This window comes from Neomonachus schauinslandi, chromosome 13, assembly GCF_002201575.2.
Source record: "Neomonachus schauinslandi chromosome 13, ASM220157v2, whole genome shotgun sequence".
NCBI lineage: Eukaryota > Metazoa > Chordata > Mammalia > Carnivora > Phocidae > Neomonachus > Neomonachus schauinslandi.
The window spans coordinates 25,545,148-25,557,259 of NC_058415.1; the positions used below are offsets into that span (position 1 = coordinate 25,545,148).

General features: G+C 44.0%; 1 protein-coding gene across 5 annotated transcripts in view; it reads left to right on the plus strand.

The window, feature by feature from the left end:
* NTRK2 (neurotrophic receptor tyrosine kinase 2) overlaps positions 1–12,112 on the plus strand; it is a 321,206-nt gene that overhangs the window by 16,300 nt on the left and 292,794 nt on the right. For all 5 annotated transcript variants that reach the window (XM_021677950.2, XM_021677951.2, XM_044920358.1 and 2 more), the window contains exons 2-3: positions 10,131–10,205; positions 10,320–10,391. In XM_021677950.2, the coding sequence (XP_021533625.1) occupies positions 10,131–10,205; positions 10,320–10,391 (147 nt within the window). The remainder of the gene's footprint in view (positions 1–10,130; positions 10,206–10,319; positions 10,392–12,112) is intronic.

Genomic DNA, 12,112 nt, shown 5'->3' on the forward strand with positions numbered 1-12,112 from the left:
TCACCCAGGTGGAAGCTCCCCTGTCCGCAGCTGCAGATGAGCTGGGGAGGTACCAGCAGGCAGACCCAGGCCAGCCTGGGGAGCAGCCCTGTGAGGGCCCTACAACGTGGGCAGATGCTCCACGGAGACCTTGGAGTTCCTCCCACGGGCCACAGCAGAGGTGCTTGTAGTCTAGAAGCTGTTTGGAGCACGTGTGACCAGACGGCTTCCCAGCCAGCGGGAAAGCCTGCTCGGGCTCCTGCGGTGCCCCCAACCCCAAGAGGGATGGCCCCTCGGGGGCCTGCTGGGATGAGTTAGCCTCAGGGTGAGGGCCAAGTCCCCCAGTGAGCTGACTTGTGTTTCTGGGGGCTTCATATTGACCGACGTTAGAGGATACCCACCCACACCAAAAATTTTAGCTTGACTAGAACTTGAGCCTCTATCTTGACAGTAGTTGGCTGTCAGACCATTTCCACCCTAGGGCTCTTCATTTAATATGGTGAAACTATGTCACGGTGAGTGTTAGTTACTTGTCTTTCCATTTATTCGTGGTAGGTGGTTGTGACTTCTTGAATGCTCTGAGACCTAACGTGGACTATACAATGATTATTAAATTAGTTGGAAGGAAAACAGCGTGTGTTTTTGGTCAGGAAAAAAGCCCGCGTCCCTTGCTTCTCCTGGGGATTATTTTCACCACTCGACCAAGTATAAAATTTAAACTTGGCTATGTTTCTGTCAGTTTTAGTTTTTAACAACAGAGGAAGCTTCTGAAGCTTCTGGGACAGGTAGAAGGAACTTTTCAAATGAAAATGAGGTCTTTTTATTGTGGGCCTCTGTGTCGTTTTATTTGATGAGACTCGTAGAGTTGTCTGTGTGTAGAGATGACCCTATCAGTGGAGGAGAAGAGTTGGAGCATTGGCGTCTCAGGGGAAATTTCAGGCAAGCATTAAGTCAGGTGTCCTAAATCTTTCCATGGGCCAGTGAAATAGCCGAGTTCAGTCGGGAATGGGACCAACTGGAAATGTGCCCCAAACCTCCAGGGGGAGTGTTACTCAGCTCGTCCTGACTATTGCTAAGAAGAAATGCTAGTCCGGTTTGGCAGACCTTCAGGTTGTTGTTGTTGTATTTGTTTTGTTTTGTTTTTAAAGAATATGGAAATTCAGAATTTTAAAGTGTGAAATCTTCCCTTTTTGGAAAGTTGGTGGCTAATAAGAAAATGTAAAAAATAAAAAATAAAGGACGCTGTGTTGACTGGATGTTGATCTGGACCACATGCGATGCTGTGACTTCCTGTCAGCTTATAAGGTTTACCCGTCACATGATGTAGGCTGGGGTCCAGTCCTAAGTCTATGTGGAAGGCTATGCTACTAAGTCCAATTAAACTCACCTTTCCTGGGGAGAAGACCAGTGTATTTTATGTAGAAAGCCAACTTTGCATCATCAATTTCTCTGGTCATCAATTGTGGTGTTCCTTGGTGGCAACCCCCTTGTAGCTAGAGAGAGAGGAGGAAAATGCTGTATAAATACCCAGAAACCCAGAGCATAATTTTTCTTCATACGATTTTGCTGCCATTTTCTTATATGTGTGTGCTGAAGGGAACGGGGCCATTATCAAGTCCAAATGTCCTCTGTCATGGGTGTGGGCACTGGAGGTGGGCTGGGAGTGAGCTTGGCAGCTGGGGGGTGACCAGGCCAGCCCTGGAACCTCTGTCCTCTGCTGATCGTTGATCATGACTGGCATTCATGGAGGTCCTCATATGGGACCTCAGATGCCCTCATGGGGGGTGGTCTCCTAATTTCCCCCACACCCTTACCCACGAGGAAGCTGAGAGCCTGGGGCACTTGCCCCTGGTCGTATAGCTCATAAGAGGTGAAGCTAGCAGAGTGCGTTTATCCCTCACACGACACCACTGATTGTTTTCCAGCCACTTGAATTCTTAAATTCCTGGGGTAGTTGGGCTCTTCTAGGAAACTGCAGTTCCCAGAGCGTGCCATTGTGGAAGCATCTGAAGATTTCTGTTATCTCCTCTTACCGCTCTATGTCCATAGAATGCATGAGAGCCTTCTGTAAAATGTCCTCATTCCTCTTCATCGACTATTGTTTTTAGGCCTTGATATCTGTGAAGGTCCCTTTGGTAGACATTTTAGAAACTCTTCTGTACTGGAGGTGCTGGTTTTACAAGTCGGCAGCCCTCATGGTGTGATACAGGGGCCCCGAGCTCAGAATCTAGAGGCAGGTAGACATGGGTGCAGATCCCTCTTGGGCAGCTGTGTGACCTTGGGTAAGTGACCTGGTATGGTTTTGCCTCCGTTTTCTCTTCTGAAAAGTGGAAGTAATCAGAATGCTCTCCTGGTAGCATTGTTATGTCAAAGGGCACCCTTAATCCCTGGGTACCCCAGTGCCTGGCATACAGCACTCCACCAAAGGAAATTGCTGGTCCACCTTTATGCCCATGGCCGAAAAGAAGCTGGAAGTGCTCAGGCCAAACAGCATGCCCTAGCAGGCCGTTTGGATTTAAGTTTTTTTTTTTTTTTTTTTTTAAGATTTTATTTATTTTTTAGAGAGTAAGCGAGAGAGAAACAGCATGAGAGGGGAGAGGGTCAGAGGGAGAAGCAGGCTCCCCGCTGAGCGGAGAGCCCGATGTGGGACTCGATCCCAGGACCCTGGGATCATGACCTGAGCCAAAGGCAGATGCTTAACCATCTGAGCCACCCAGGCGCCCTGGATTTAAGTTTTGAGCATGCTTATTTGGTCTTCTCTGCATTCATGTCTTCACAGTTGGGGTGATGCACCCTCTCATAAGAATGGACCAATCTATTGGTTTATTCTTGTAAAAATACACTGAGAGATTACTACCTGGAGCCTTGCTTCGGTCCATCAGATAATCGCTTGCACCTGCTCAGGGATTGACATTCAAAACTCTCAGCATTTTTGCTGAGAGACTGAAGCTGCCTCGCTATGAACCCGGGAACCAAGGGCAGTATTTTTTTTTAAGGACTATTCTAGTCCTTATGAAAGAAATCTTCTGGCAGAGAGGATCCCATCCACATCAGTGTTGAAGTGCCTCACCCCATGGCTGTAAGCCTGGGTGCATATCACAGTCTCATGTGGCAGCATGAGTTCTACTTTTATTAGCTTGCTTATTTATTTATTTGGTAGTGGTGGGGTGTGGTGTGGAGGGTGGCCAGGGTAGCGGGAAGTGATTCCATTTGGAAGAGTGGCCGTTAGAAATATTCACTGCTGTTTCTATTTCTTTCTGATGTGTTGCCAAAGTACAGTTCGGGCAATACAGTCTAAGCTAAAGGGAAATTTTACTTTTGAGCAATACTGCTGTTAAGCTAATACACATGAAGACAAGATGCATAAAAGCCACTCTTTGTTCCTTCGGAAAATTACCTGTAGGAATTATTTGGTAGGCTGTTCAAGCCAAGGTGAAATCGTTTCAAATGGGATGAGTACCCTTTCCAGGAACCTGTAATTCAGAAATGTTTCTGTGAATTTTCCCTAAAATTACCTCTTCTCTCCTTTTCCAAAAAGCCACCCATACGCTTTTTGTTAAGTGTAAGGGGAAGAAATTCTTTACCCTCCAGAAAATGTCTTAGTGAAGGTCCTGGATGTCAAGTTGAGACTGGAGAAGCTTTGGGGACAATCTAGAACAAAATGGCAAATAGTATGGACTTTGCTTATGTTCATGTTCTTTACCTTTCGACTTTCTGGTCACTCCACAAGCCCTTACCTCCATTTAGGCCTCTGCTGACCTGCCCAGTCACATGTTGTAATTCCTTCCGCTGCGTCCTCTCAGCATGCTTGTTCCTCTGCTTGGACCCTTCTCTTATGGGCTCATCAAATACTGTGGCAGTGAGCACTGACACTTCAAGGTCAAGAACCACTGGATCTGAAGACTCTTGCAGACCATTTCTAGTCTTAACATTCTCGAGCCTGAGGGGGTCAGTGGCAAATTGATGCTCATCTTCAGAGAGTGATTAGTTTTTATCATTAAAAAAATTAGTTGGGTTGAATATGTTGTATGCTTGCAATCTAAATTTGCTTCTAGATTGGACTAATTTTGCTTTTGACATTGGCTCTCCGTCCTCCTCTGTTAATGTCTTTACTTTGTTTCTTTGTTTTCTATGTGATTGTTTCCTATTGTCACACATGTGTGTTTATGCGTGGTCTTCCCAATGGGATAACAAAAACTCCCAAGTGGAGGGCCCGTGGATATGTTTGATTGCTTTAAGTCAACAACGTCCTGAGAACATCAGCTCTGTACTAGGAAGCAGAGATGCAGTGAGATGAATAAGACCCTTCCCTCAGAGGAGTTTAACAGCTCAGTTGGGGAGTCAGGTTAAGAGAAAAATACAGTTGTGGTACAAAGAGAACCTTCATTCTCCCTAATTCTCTCTCTTTTTTTTTTTTCTTAAAGATTTTATTTATTTATTTGAAAGAGAGAGAGAGCACAAGTAGGCAGAGCGGCAGGTGGAGGGAGAGGGAGAAGCAGGCGACCACCGAGCAGGGAGCCTGACGCAGGGCTGGATCCCAGGACCCTGGGATCATGACCTGAGCCGAAGGCAGACGCTTAACGGCTGAGCCACCCAGGCGCCCCTCTCCCTTTTTTAAAGATTTTATTTATTTATTTGAGAGAGAGAGAGCGAGCACAAAGGGAGAAGCAGACTCCCTGCTGAGCAGAGAGCCCCTGGGATCATGACCTGAGCTGAAGGCAGACGCTTAACCGACTGAGCCACCCAGGTGCCCCTCATTCTCTAATTCTTAAGTACAAAGTTAAGAAGTACAATAAGGGCTTAAAAAAAATGATTGCCAACTGATGGAGTAAAAATATTCTGAATGGAAAAAAGTCTTTTTGGTGTTGCCCCCAAATCAATCAGTATTCTAGGTATGTAGGGTCCCAGAATAGATTTGGGTAAATTCACTGAAAAGCCCCTTGAATATGTGATTCAGCTTTTAGGGCAATAGGCAGTGATTCTGGGATGTAGCAAAAGTGAAAAGCAACAACTAAAACAACCCTCATAATATGAGGTCCTGTGTGTAGGTTCAAGAAAGAAGGAAGGCATATTCTGGCAAAATAGGAGGGTTGGAGTCCAACAGTGATTCTAGACAGATCACCGATGGAGGGGCGGGCCGCAGAGGTTGGGAGGCCGAGGACATAAATGGAGAAATTCTTAAGGAGTACCAAATTAAAGAAATCCAAACCCACCGCATCTGCGTGTCACCATTTAAAGGCAGCTGACTTGCCTAAAGGTGAATGAAGGCAGGGTCTTGCAGGGTAGGGCTGCAGAAGCATAGTTTTCTGTGAAGAACCATAGCTCTGCTGAACTCATATGCATTTCCTTCACAGACAGGTGCTGGGACATGGGCTCTGGGTGGACGTCTTGTGCCTTAAAACCCCTGGGGCCTAAGCTTTCCAGAACAGTGGGCATAGGTCAGAGGAGTTAGGGGTTGTCATGGAGAGAAAGCCGCTGAGGAAGGCTTGTGCCAAAATGCCAGTCTTTCCCACTGCTTCGGGGGGGGAACGAAACCCTTCTTGCGGATGTGCTTTATTTAGCCAAGTTTACCTCAGTCAAGAGCCCTCAGAGTTTCGTGGCACTGTGACTGGAGTGATGGAGAAGCCTGGCCTGGATGTGCATCTTCCAGCTGTGTGCCCTGGCCGCCGCTTTCTCTCTCCTTCCTAACCCAGGGTTGGTCTCTGCAGCTGATGGCTCCAGGCCTGGTGTGGCCAATAGCCTGCGGGAGGCCCGTGGAAATCACCAGTAGGGGGCAGCCCAACATGCTCCTTAATCTGCTGGTTTCTGTCCGGGGCTCTGGGGCTGGGAGCAGAAGGCTGTCAGAATGCCTTTTCTGTGGTCCAGGGAACCATGAACTTGAGCCCAGGGGTATGTGACCACTTCCTAACCCCAAAGCCCTGGGGTCCAGCCTCCCTGCAGTCACTTCACTTGTGTGCCTTCCTCTGTCTCTGTCTTTTTCCATTCCTCTCTCCCTCCCTCCCTTCCTCCCTCCCTCCCTCCCTTTTTTCCTTCTTCCCTTCCCCTTCTTTCTTTTTTCTTCCTAAGTTTAAAAATTTCAAAAAAACACAACAACATAAAAATACTTCATGTACTTATATTCGGAACTAGCATGCTAGCATTTTTGTCTTTTTTTGTTACAAGTCTTTTTTAATAAGAGAAATCGTTTTCTAGTTTAATAAGATAAATAAAGTTTCTTTATCCCAGACCCATCCTCCTTTCCCCAGGTGGCCTTCCTGCGGTCTTCTTTTTATGCTTTACAAATATCCTTGACTGTGAGCATTATGCGGTGTTGTTTTCTGTGTATTTTTAAAAGTTCACATAAATTGTTACATATATATGTACATATCAGCGTGGAATTTTGCTTATATAGTCTTCTCACTTAGCGTGAAGATCTCATCCTAATCACATACAAAGATCTGGTTTAATTCAGGTTTAAACCTTATTTTTTCTGTTTCTTTTAAAAAATTTTTAAGTTTTAATTCCAGTGTCATTAACATAAAATGTAATATTAATTTCAAGCATACAACATAGTGGTTCAACATTTCCATACATCACCCATGCTCATCATGACAGGTGAACTCCTTAATCCCCATCACCTATTTCCCTCATCCCCCTCCCACCTCCCCTCTGGTTGTTTTCTGTTTCTTTTTCTTTCTTTCTTTTTTTTTTTTTAAGATTTTTTATTTATTTAACTAATCTCTACACCCATCATGGGGCTTGAACTCACAACCCTGAGAGCAAGAGTTGCATGCTCTTCCAACTGAGCCAGCCAGGCGCCCCCTCTGTTTCTTAATCGATGGACACTTGGGTTGTTTCTGACTTCGAATTCTGACTGTATTACAGTGAATATTCTTGTATATGTCTCTGTGTGTACATGTGTAAGATTTTTCTCAGGTAAATATCTGGAAACGGGATTCTTGGGTTGTAAAGTGTGCTGATGTATCATTTGCCAGGATAAACTGCTCGTCAAAGTGATTGTACTAATTTACACTCCCTCCAACCGTGTAAGAGAAATCCCCCACATCCTTGCAAATGCTTTACATTGTCAGACTTTAAACATGTTGTCCATCTAGTGGGAGAGGAGTGGTATGTCCTTGTTTTAATTTGCACTTCAGATTTCTTGTGGGGTGAGCAGTTTTTCATCTGTTTCTTGGCCACTGAAGTTTTCCTTCTGTGAATCGTCTGTTACTACCTGTACTAGTTTCCATTCTAACCCTGTGATTCCTCACTTCATGGTAGCTCAGGAAGCTTTCTTGGGAGTGGGGGTAGAATCGATGAGCAGTTTATAGCCAGCAGCTATGTTGTGAGTAGGTCTGCAGATGGTAACTTACGAGGGGCAGTTCTTGGCAGCTGGAGTGCACTTGCGTGTCTTTTAATCCAGCTCTTCTGTTCGTTTTTCCATTCTGACTAGGAGAAACAGTCATGATTTATCCAGGGCATTCCTGCCTCCACAGTGGAAAAGTATTCTCTAGTGACCATTTTTCATAATTTCACATGGTTCTTTTGATGGTTTTCAGCACAATCTCCTGTCTGGTCTTAGATCCAGGAACTGTTCCGCTTTGCCTAACGTCTGACATATTTTCATCTTGTGAACACTGTGAATTTACCACCGATGAAATTTATCTCCTTTTCCTTCTTTTCTAGAGTGTCGGTGACTGGAAGGCTTAAAATTAAGCCTGTTACTCTTTATCTCTGCCCCCCTTTTTTTCTTCTATGTCCTCCATTCTAATTTGTGTTAGCTCATTGTATTTTATTGAATACAACTGGGGAGTTTATCAATTAAAAATCTGATGAAAATGAAATAAAAAAAAAGGCCGCCAAAAACTAAAAGAAAAGTTAAAGATAAATGCTTTGTGCCACAGCAGTCGACTAAGTACCTGTTGACTATCAGGCCCCTGTCATAAGCATGGAGGATACAGTGACGATCTCACCCAGAGAGCTGAAAAATTCTTAGATGATTTCAGAACAGTGACAGACACCACGCTAGCTCAGCTATAAGGTAGGAACAGACTTCTCTGGAAGTCCTGGCTATGACTGCAAAGGAAAACTTGTCCATGCTATCTGCCCTTTTTGCTGCCAGTTACATGAAAAAGGCATTGATATTTAGGGGGTCTCTGGAATGAAGTTCTTATTGGGAGATAATTTGGAAGAGGGTGGTCACTATGGTCTCTATTGAAAATGTTAGTGGAATAATTTAATCTAAAGTTTGATTTAAAATCTTGATGTTGAAAATTGTTTGAGCATTAGGCTGGAGTCTTAAAAGTGTTTCCTTCCAGTGTAGTAGAAGGAGAGCAGGGAATGAATCCTTCCTGTGCATCTATTAAGTGCCAGGCCCTGGATATCAGGGAAAACCAAGATCTTCGAGCAGAAGATGCCTCCTTCTATCTTGGAAGTTGCTTTTCTTTTTCTTTTCTTTTCTTTTTTCTTTTTATGAAACAGAGAACAGTGTTTATGTGGATCCTTTGAAAATTATTTTTCTTTGGTGTGATTTTGCTTTCTCAGAGCATTTCCTTATTTTACTTTATTTCTAAAATTTATTTTCTAAAAATAGATGCCCCAACTCTTACCCTGTATCTTGACATCTGTTTTTCCTTTTATGGATTGTGTAGAAGAAGGGACCTATAGATGCTGTATCTTCTCCCCCACTGGTTACTGTTTTTCATTTTAACTCACAGTGGTACGAGCAGGGCTACATATTTGTTTTCAAGTGTCTTAATTGGGATATGTTACATATCTTAAATTTTTTTTTGAAAAAGAGAGGGGAAGACCCATCCTGACACAAGTTCTTATAGTACCTTTGGAACTTCAGTTGTTGCCCGTCCGTGGATGTCCATCCATCCATCTATCCATCTGTCCATCCACCCACCCACCCATCCACCCATCTATCTACCCTTTATCCTTTGAATACCTGCCTTGTGCAAGGTACTTTGCTAGATGCTGTGGTGTTATTAAGAGTTATAGAACAGGATCCAGCTGTCTTCAAAGAGGTTATGACCTAAGAAAAATGAATAGACAGCTACTTGAATAACTGTAGCACAAGGGTAGTCCATGGTGGTCGGTTTAATAGCTTTGTGTTTGTATTACTAGGGATTTTATTGGTTGGAAGTGACAGAAATTCAGATCAAAGTTCTGTTAGTGACATCTGACCTCAGAGATATCTGGATCCAAGGGCTCAAGTGGCATTTTTCAGGTCCTCTCTCTTATTATATCTCATAGCTCTTTTTCCTTCTGTGCTGACTTCATTATTAGACAGTCTCTTTCCTCGTGGCAGAAAAACTTCTCATGGAGGCCCTGGGACTGTATAATCTTTCTACTAGGATCCTAGGGAAAGAGTCTCTTTCTGTCCCAGCATCATCTATTCAGTTTTAGGGAAAATTTTCACTGGTCTGGTTGAGGCCACATGAACATCTCTAAGCCAATCGTCATGGCCAAGGGGATGGAATTCTGTCGCCACTTTCCTCCTGTACTTGAGGGTCTGGCGGGTGGGGAAAAGGAGGGTTCCTGCAGAAACTAGGACCATGTGGGCTTTGTGAATGTGGTTCCTGAAAGGAGATATTGATAGTAGTGCTGACCAAGGCAGAAAAAGGGGATCCTGGGCCCGGAAAAGAGGGAGTAGGAAGAAAGGAAGGGAGTGGAGGAGGGAGAGAAAGGGGAGGAGAATTGGCGTCAGTGTTTTAGGAGGTAAAAAGAAGGACTGACTGGTTGTCCTGGCGTGTAGGGAAAGATGTAATCTGTCTTGCGTGTGATGATGCCAGCATCCCTGTGGCTGTCACCATAAGGAGGAAACACTTTTCAGAGGTAGCGGATGCATTTCCAGGTTGTTTCCCCCTCTGTACACAGGGGAAACCTTGAAAGGGAAGGCAGGCTGAATTTGTTAGTTGGAAGTGATAAAGGATTAAGAAAAAAAGGAAACTCGGTGAACCTGTCGTTGACCTTGAAACCTGCTCAATCATGGTTTCTTCTCAGTCACATTCAGTTTTCCTCCTCTTCTGTATTTTAAGGAAACGGGTGGGGCTCGGGTGGGTGGAGAGGGCTCGCCGCCCTGGTGAGGTAGGATGGGTGCTACCACTTCTTTTCATGTACTGTCTGCATTCTGAGTGACTGGTTTTCACTCTCCGCGCTTTTTGCAGCTACATTGCCAATCAGAAAAGGTTGGAAATCATCAACGAAGATGACGTTGAAGCTTATGCAGGACTGAAAAATCTGTAAGTACTCCGGACTGGCGTACCTTATCTCAGAACTTTTTCTTATGCTCTGTTATAGTCAAGCAGGCATTAACCAGTTCGTTCTAATGTACGTGCAATTATGTGTTTTCTTAGGACAATCGTGGATTCTGGATTAAAATTTGTGGCTCATAAAGCGTTTCTGAAAAACAGCAACTTACAGCACATGTAAGTAAAGTTTGATTCTTTTGCTTCCCGGGACCCAATGTATTCAATATTTTTCTTCTCTCTTTTCCAAGACTCAACCTTTTTTTTTTTTAAAGTTAGCATAGATGTGACAATAGCTTAGAAATGTTAGCTTTGATTTTTGAATAGCTTCAGAGGGGTACTTAGAACAGCCTGTGTATTCCCTTTCATGGATTTCTGGGCCATTTCCATCTTGGACGGAGCAGTAGGCTAACGGCAGAGTCTGATGTGAAAACTATGTCCTGGTACACGGTCCTTGATTCTTTTCCTTGGAATCATGACATGTTCCCTGGAAGACATCAAACTAGTGGAATTGAAAGAAACTGACTTGGCCTTGGCCTTTTTAGGGAACTAAAAATTACCAACACTCCCCCCACCCCCATAGATCCTCTTTTGAAAGTTCATTTTCTCAAAGCTACCTGTCGTGGTTGATAAAAGTGGGGAAAAATCGATCATGGGACCCGCCGAAGGTTCAGACGATTATAAAATAGCAAGTGTTTGCACCAAAGTCACGTTGATGCTTTGTCAACTGAAGTCAGCTGGAAATATGGACAGTGGGATCCCTCAGGGTGTTTGCTGCTAGGTCCTGTCAGATGAGGGCCTGTCGTCCAAAAGGTATGGCCTTCCTGGGAGGTTTCTTCATTCAACAGAGGCTCACCTGCCCCTCAGCTCAGATTGGTGTTCCCTAAGCCCTAGAGTGTTCAGCGGAGGCACGTTGCCTGCATTCGTTGGCTTTTGGGTGCTTTGCAAATTCTCTGTAATGATGCTTTGTGTCTCCTCATCTACAGTTTACCTGTACGACTCTCTCCTGTTGAATTTTCTGACAGTTGTCAGGGAAGATCTTTTTGGTTCCCATTTCAGGGACATAAAACCAGACTGAGGAAGTTCGAAGATTCGCTCAGGTCCACAAATGGAAAGTGACAAGAGTTATGACTCCAGGGCCCACCCCTGGCTAAGCTCTTACAGTAAGAGCACGGGAAATAAAATCTATGCCATCCATATAATTATTAGAGAACCGGCCCTTCTTATAATATTTGTCCTCTTTCTTTTCTTGGGGAGAACAGGTCCCCAGAGGATTTCCATGCCAGTTATAAAAGAAAATCATTCTCTCGGAGCAGGTCTCCTGGACACTCTACAGAGATTTGTTGATTTTATGAAAAGCCTTTTTTTGCTAAAGCCAGTTTCATGACTTCGTATTTTATAGGTGGCATTAATGATGAAGTCTATTTAAAAATAATGTCTGTAGAATGAAGATACAAAACATTCAGCAAAAATGTGATAAAACTCCACGGAACTGAATTAACACATTTCATTTAAATGCTTCTCTGGCGTCATCTCTGTGGTTGGCTTGCCTACACAAATCTGATGTCTGTGTAGGTCTTGAGGGCATGAACAAGAGAGAAGTCGGAGAGGAAAAAACGTCAAAATGCTCTAAAGCCATCGCTTAAATGTAATTAATGACCTCAGTGGTTAAGTTCTGGTATTTTCATTACATTCTACCTGAGTTACTCTCCCGACCCCATTTTATTGGCTCTTTTACCCCATCACTTCCCCTAACGATGTGATGTGTACAGTGGGCTATGGTTAATTGTCATTTTAGTAATTAATGTATTTATTTATAAGGGGACTTATTCATAAAGGGCTTACTCTACCTCTTCATACTTTCCCTTCCTGCCTGTTGCATGCCATTTATAGGAAAACCA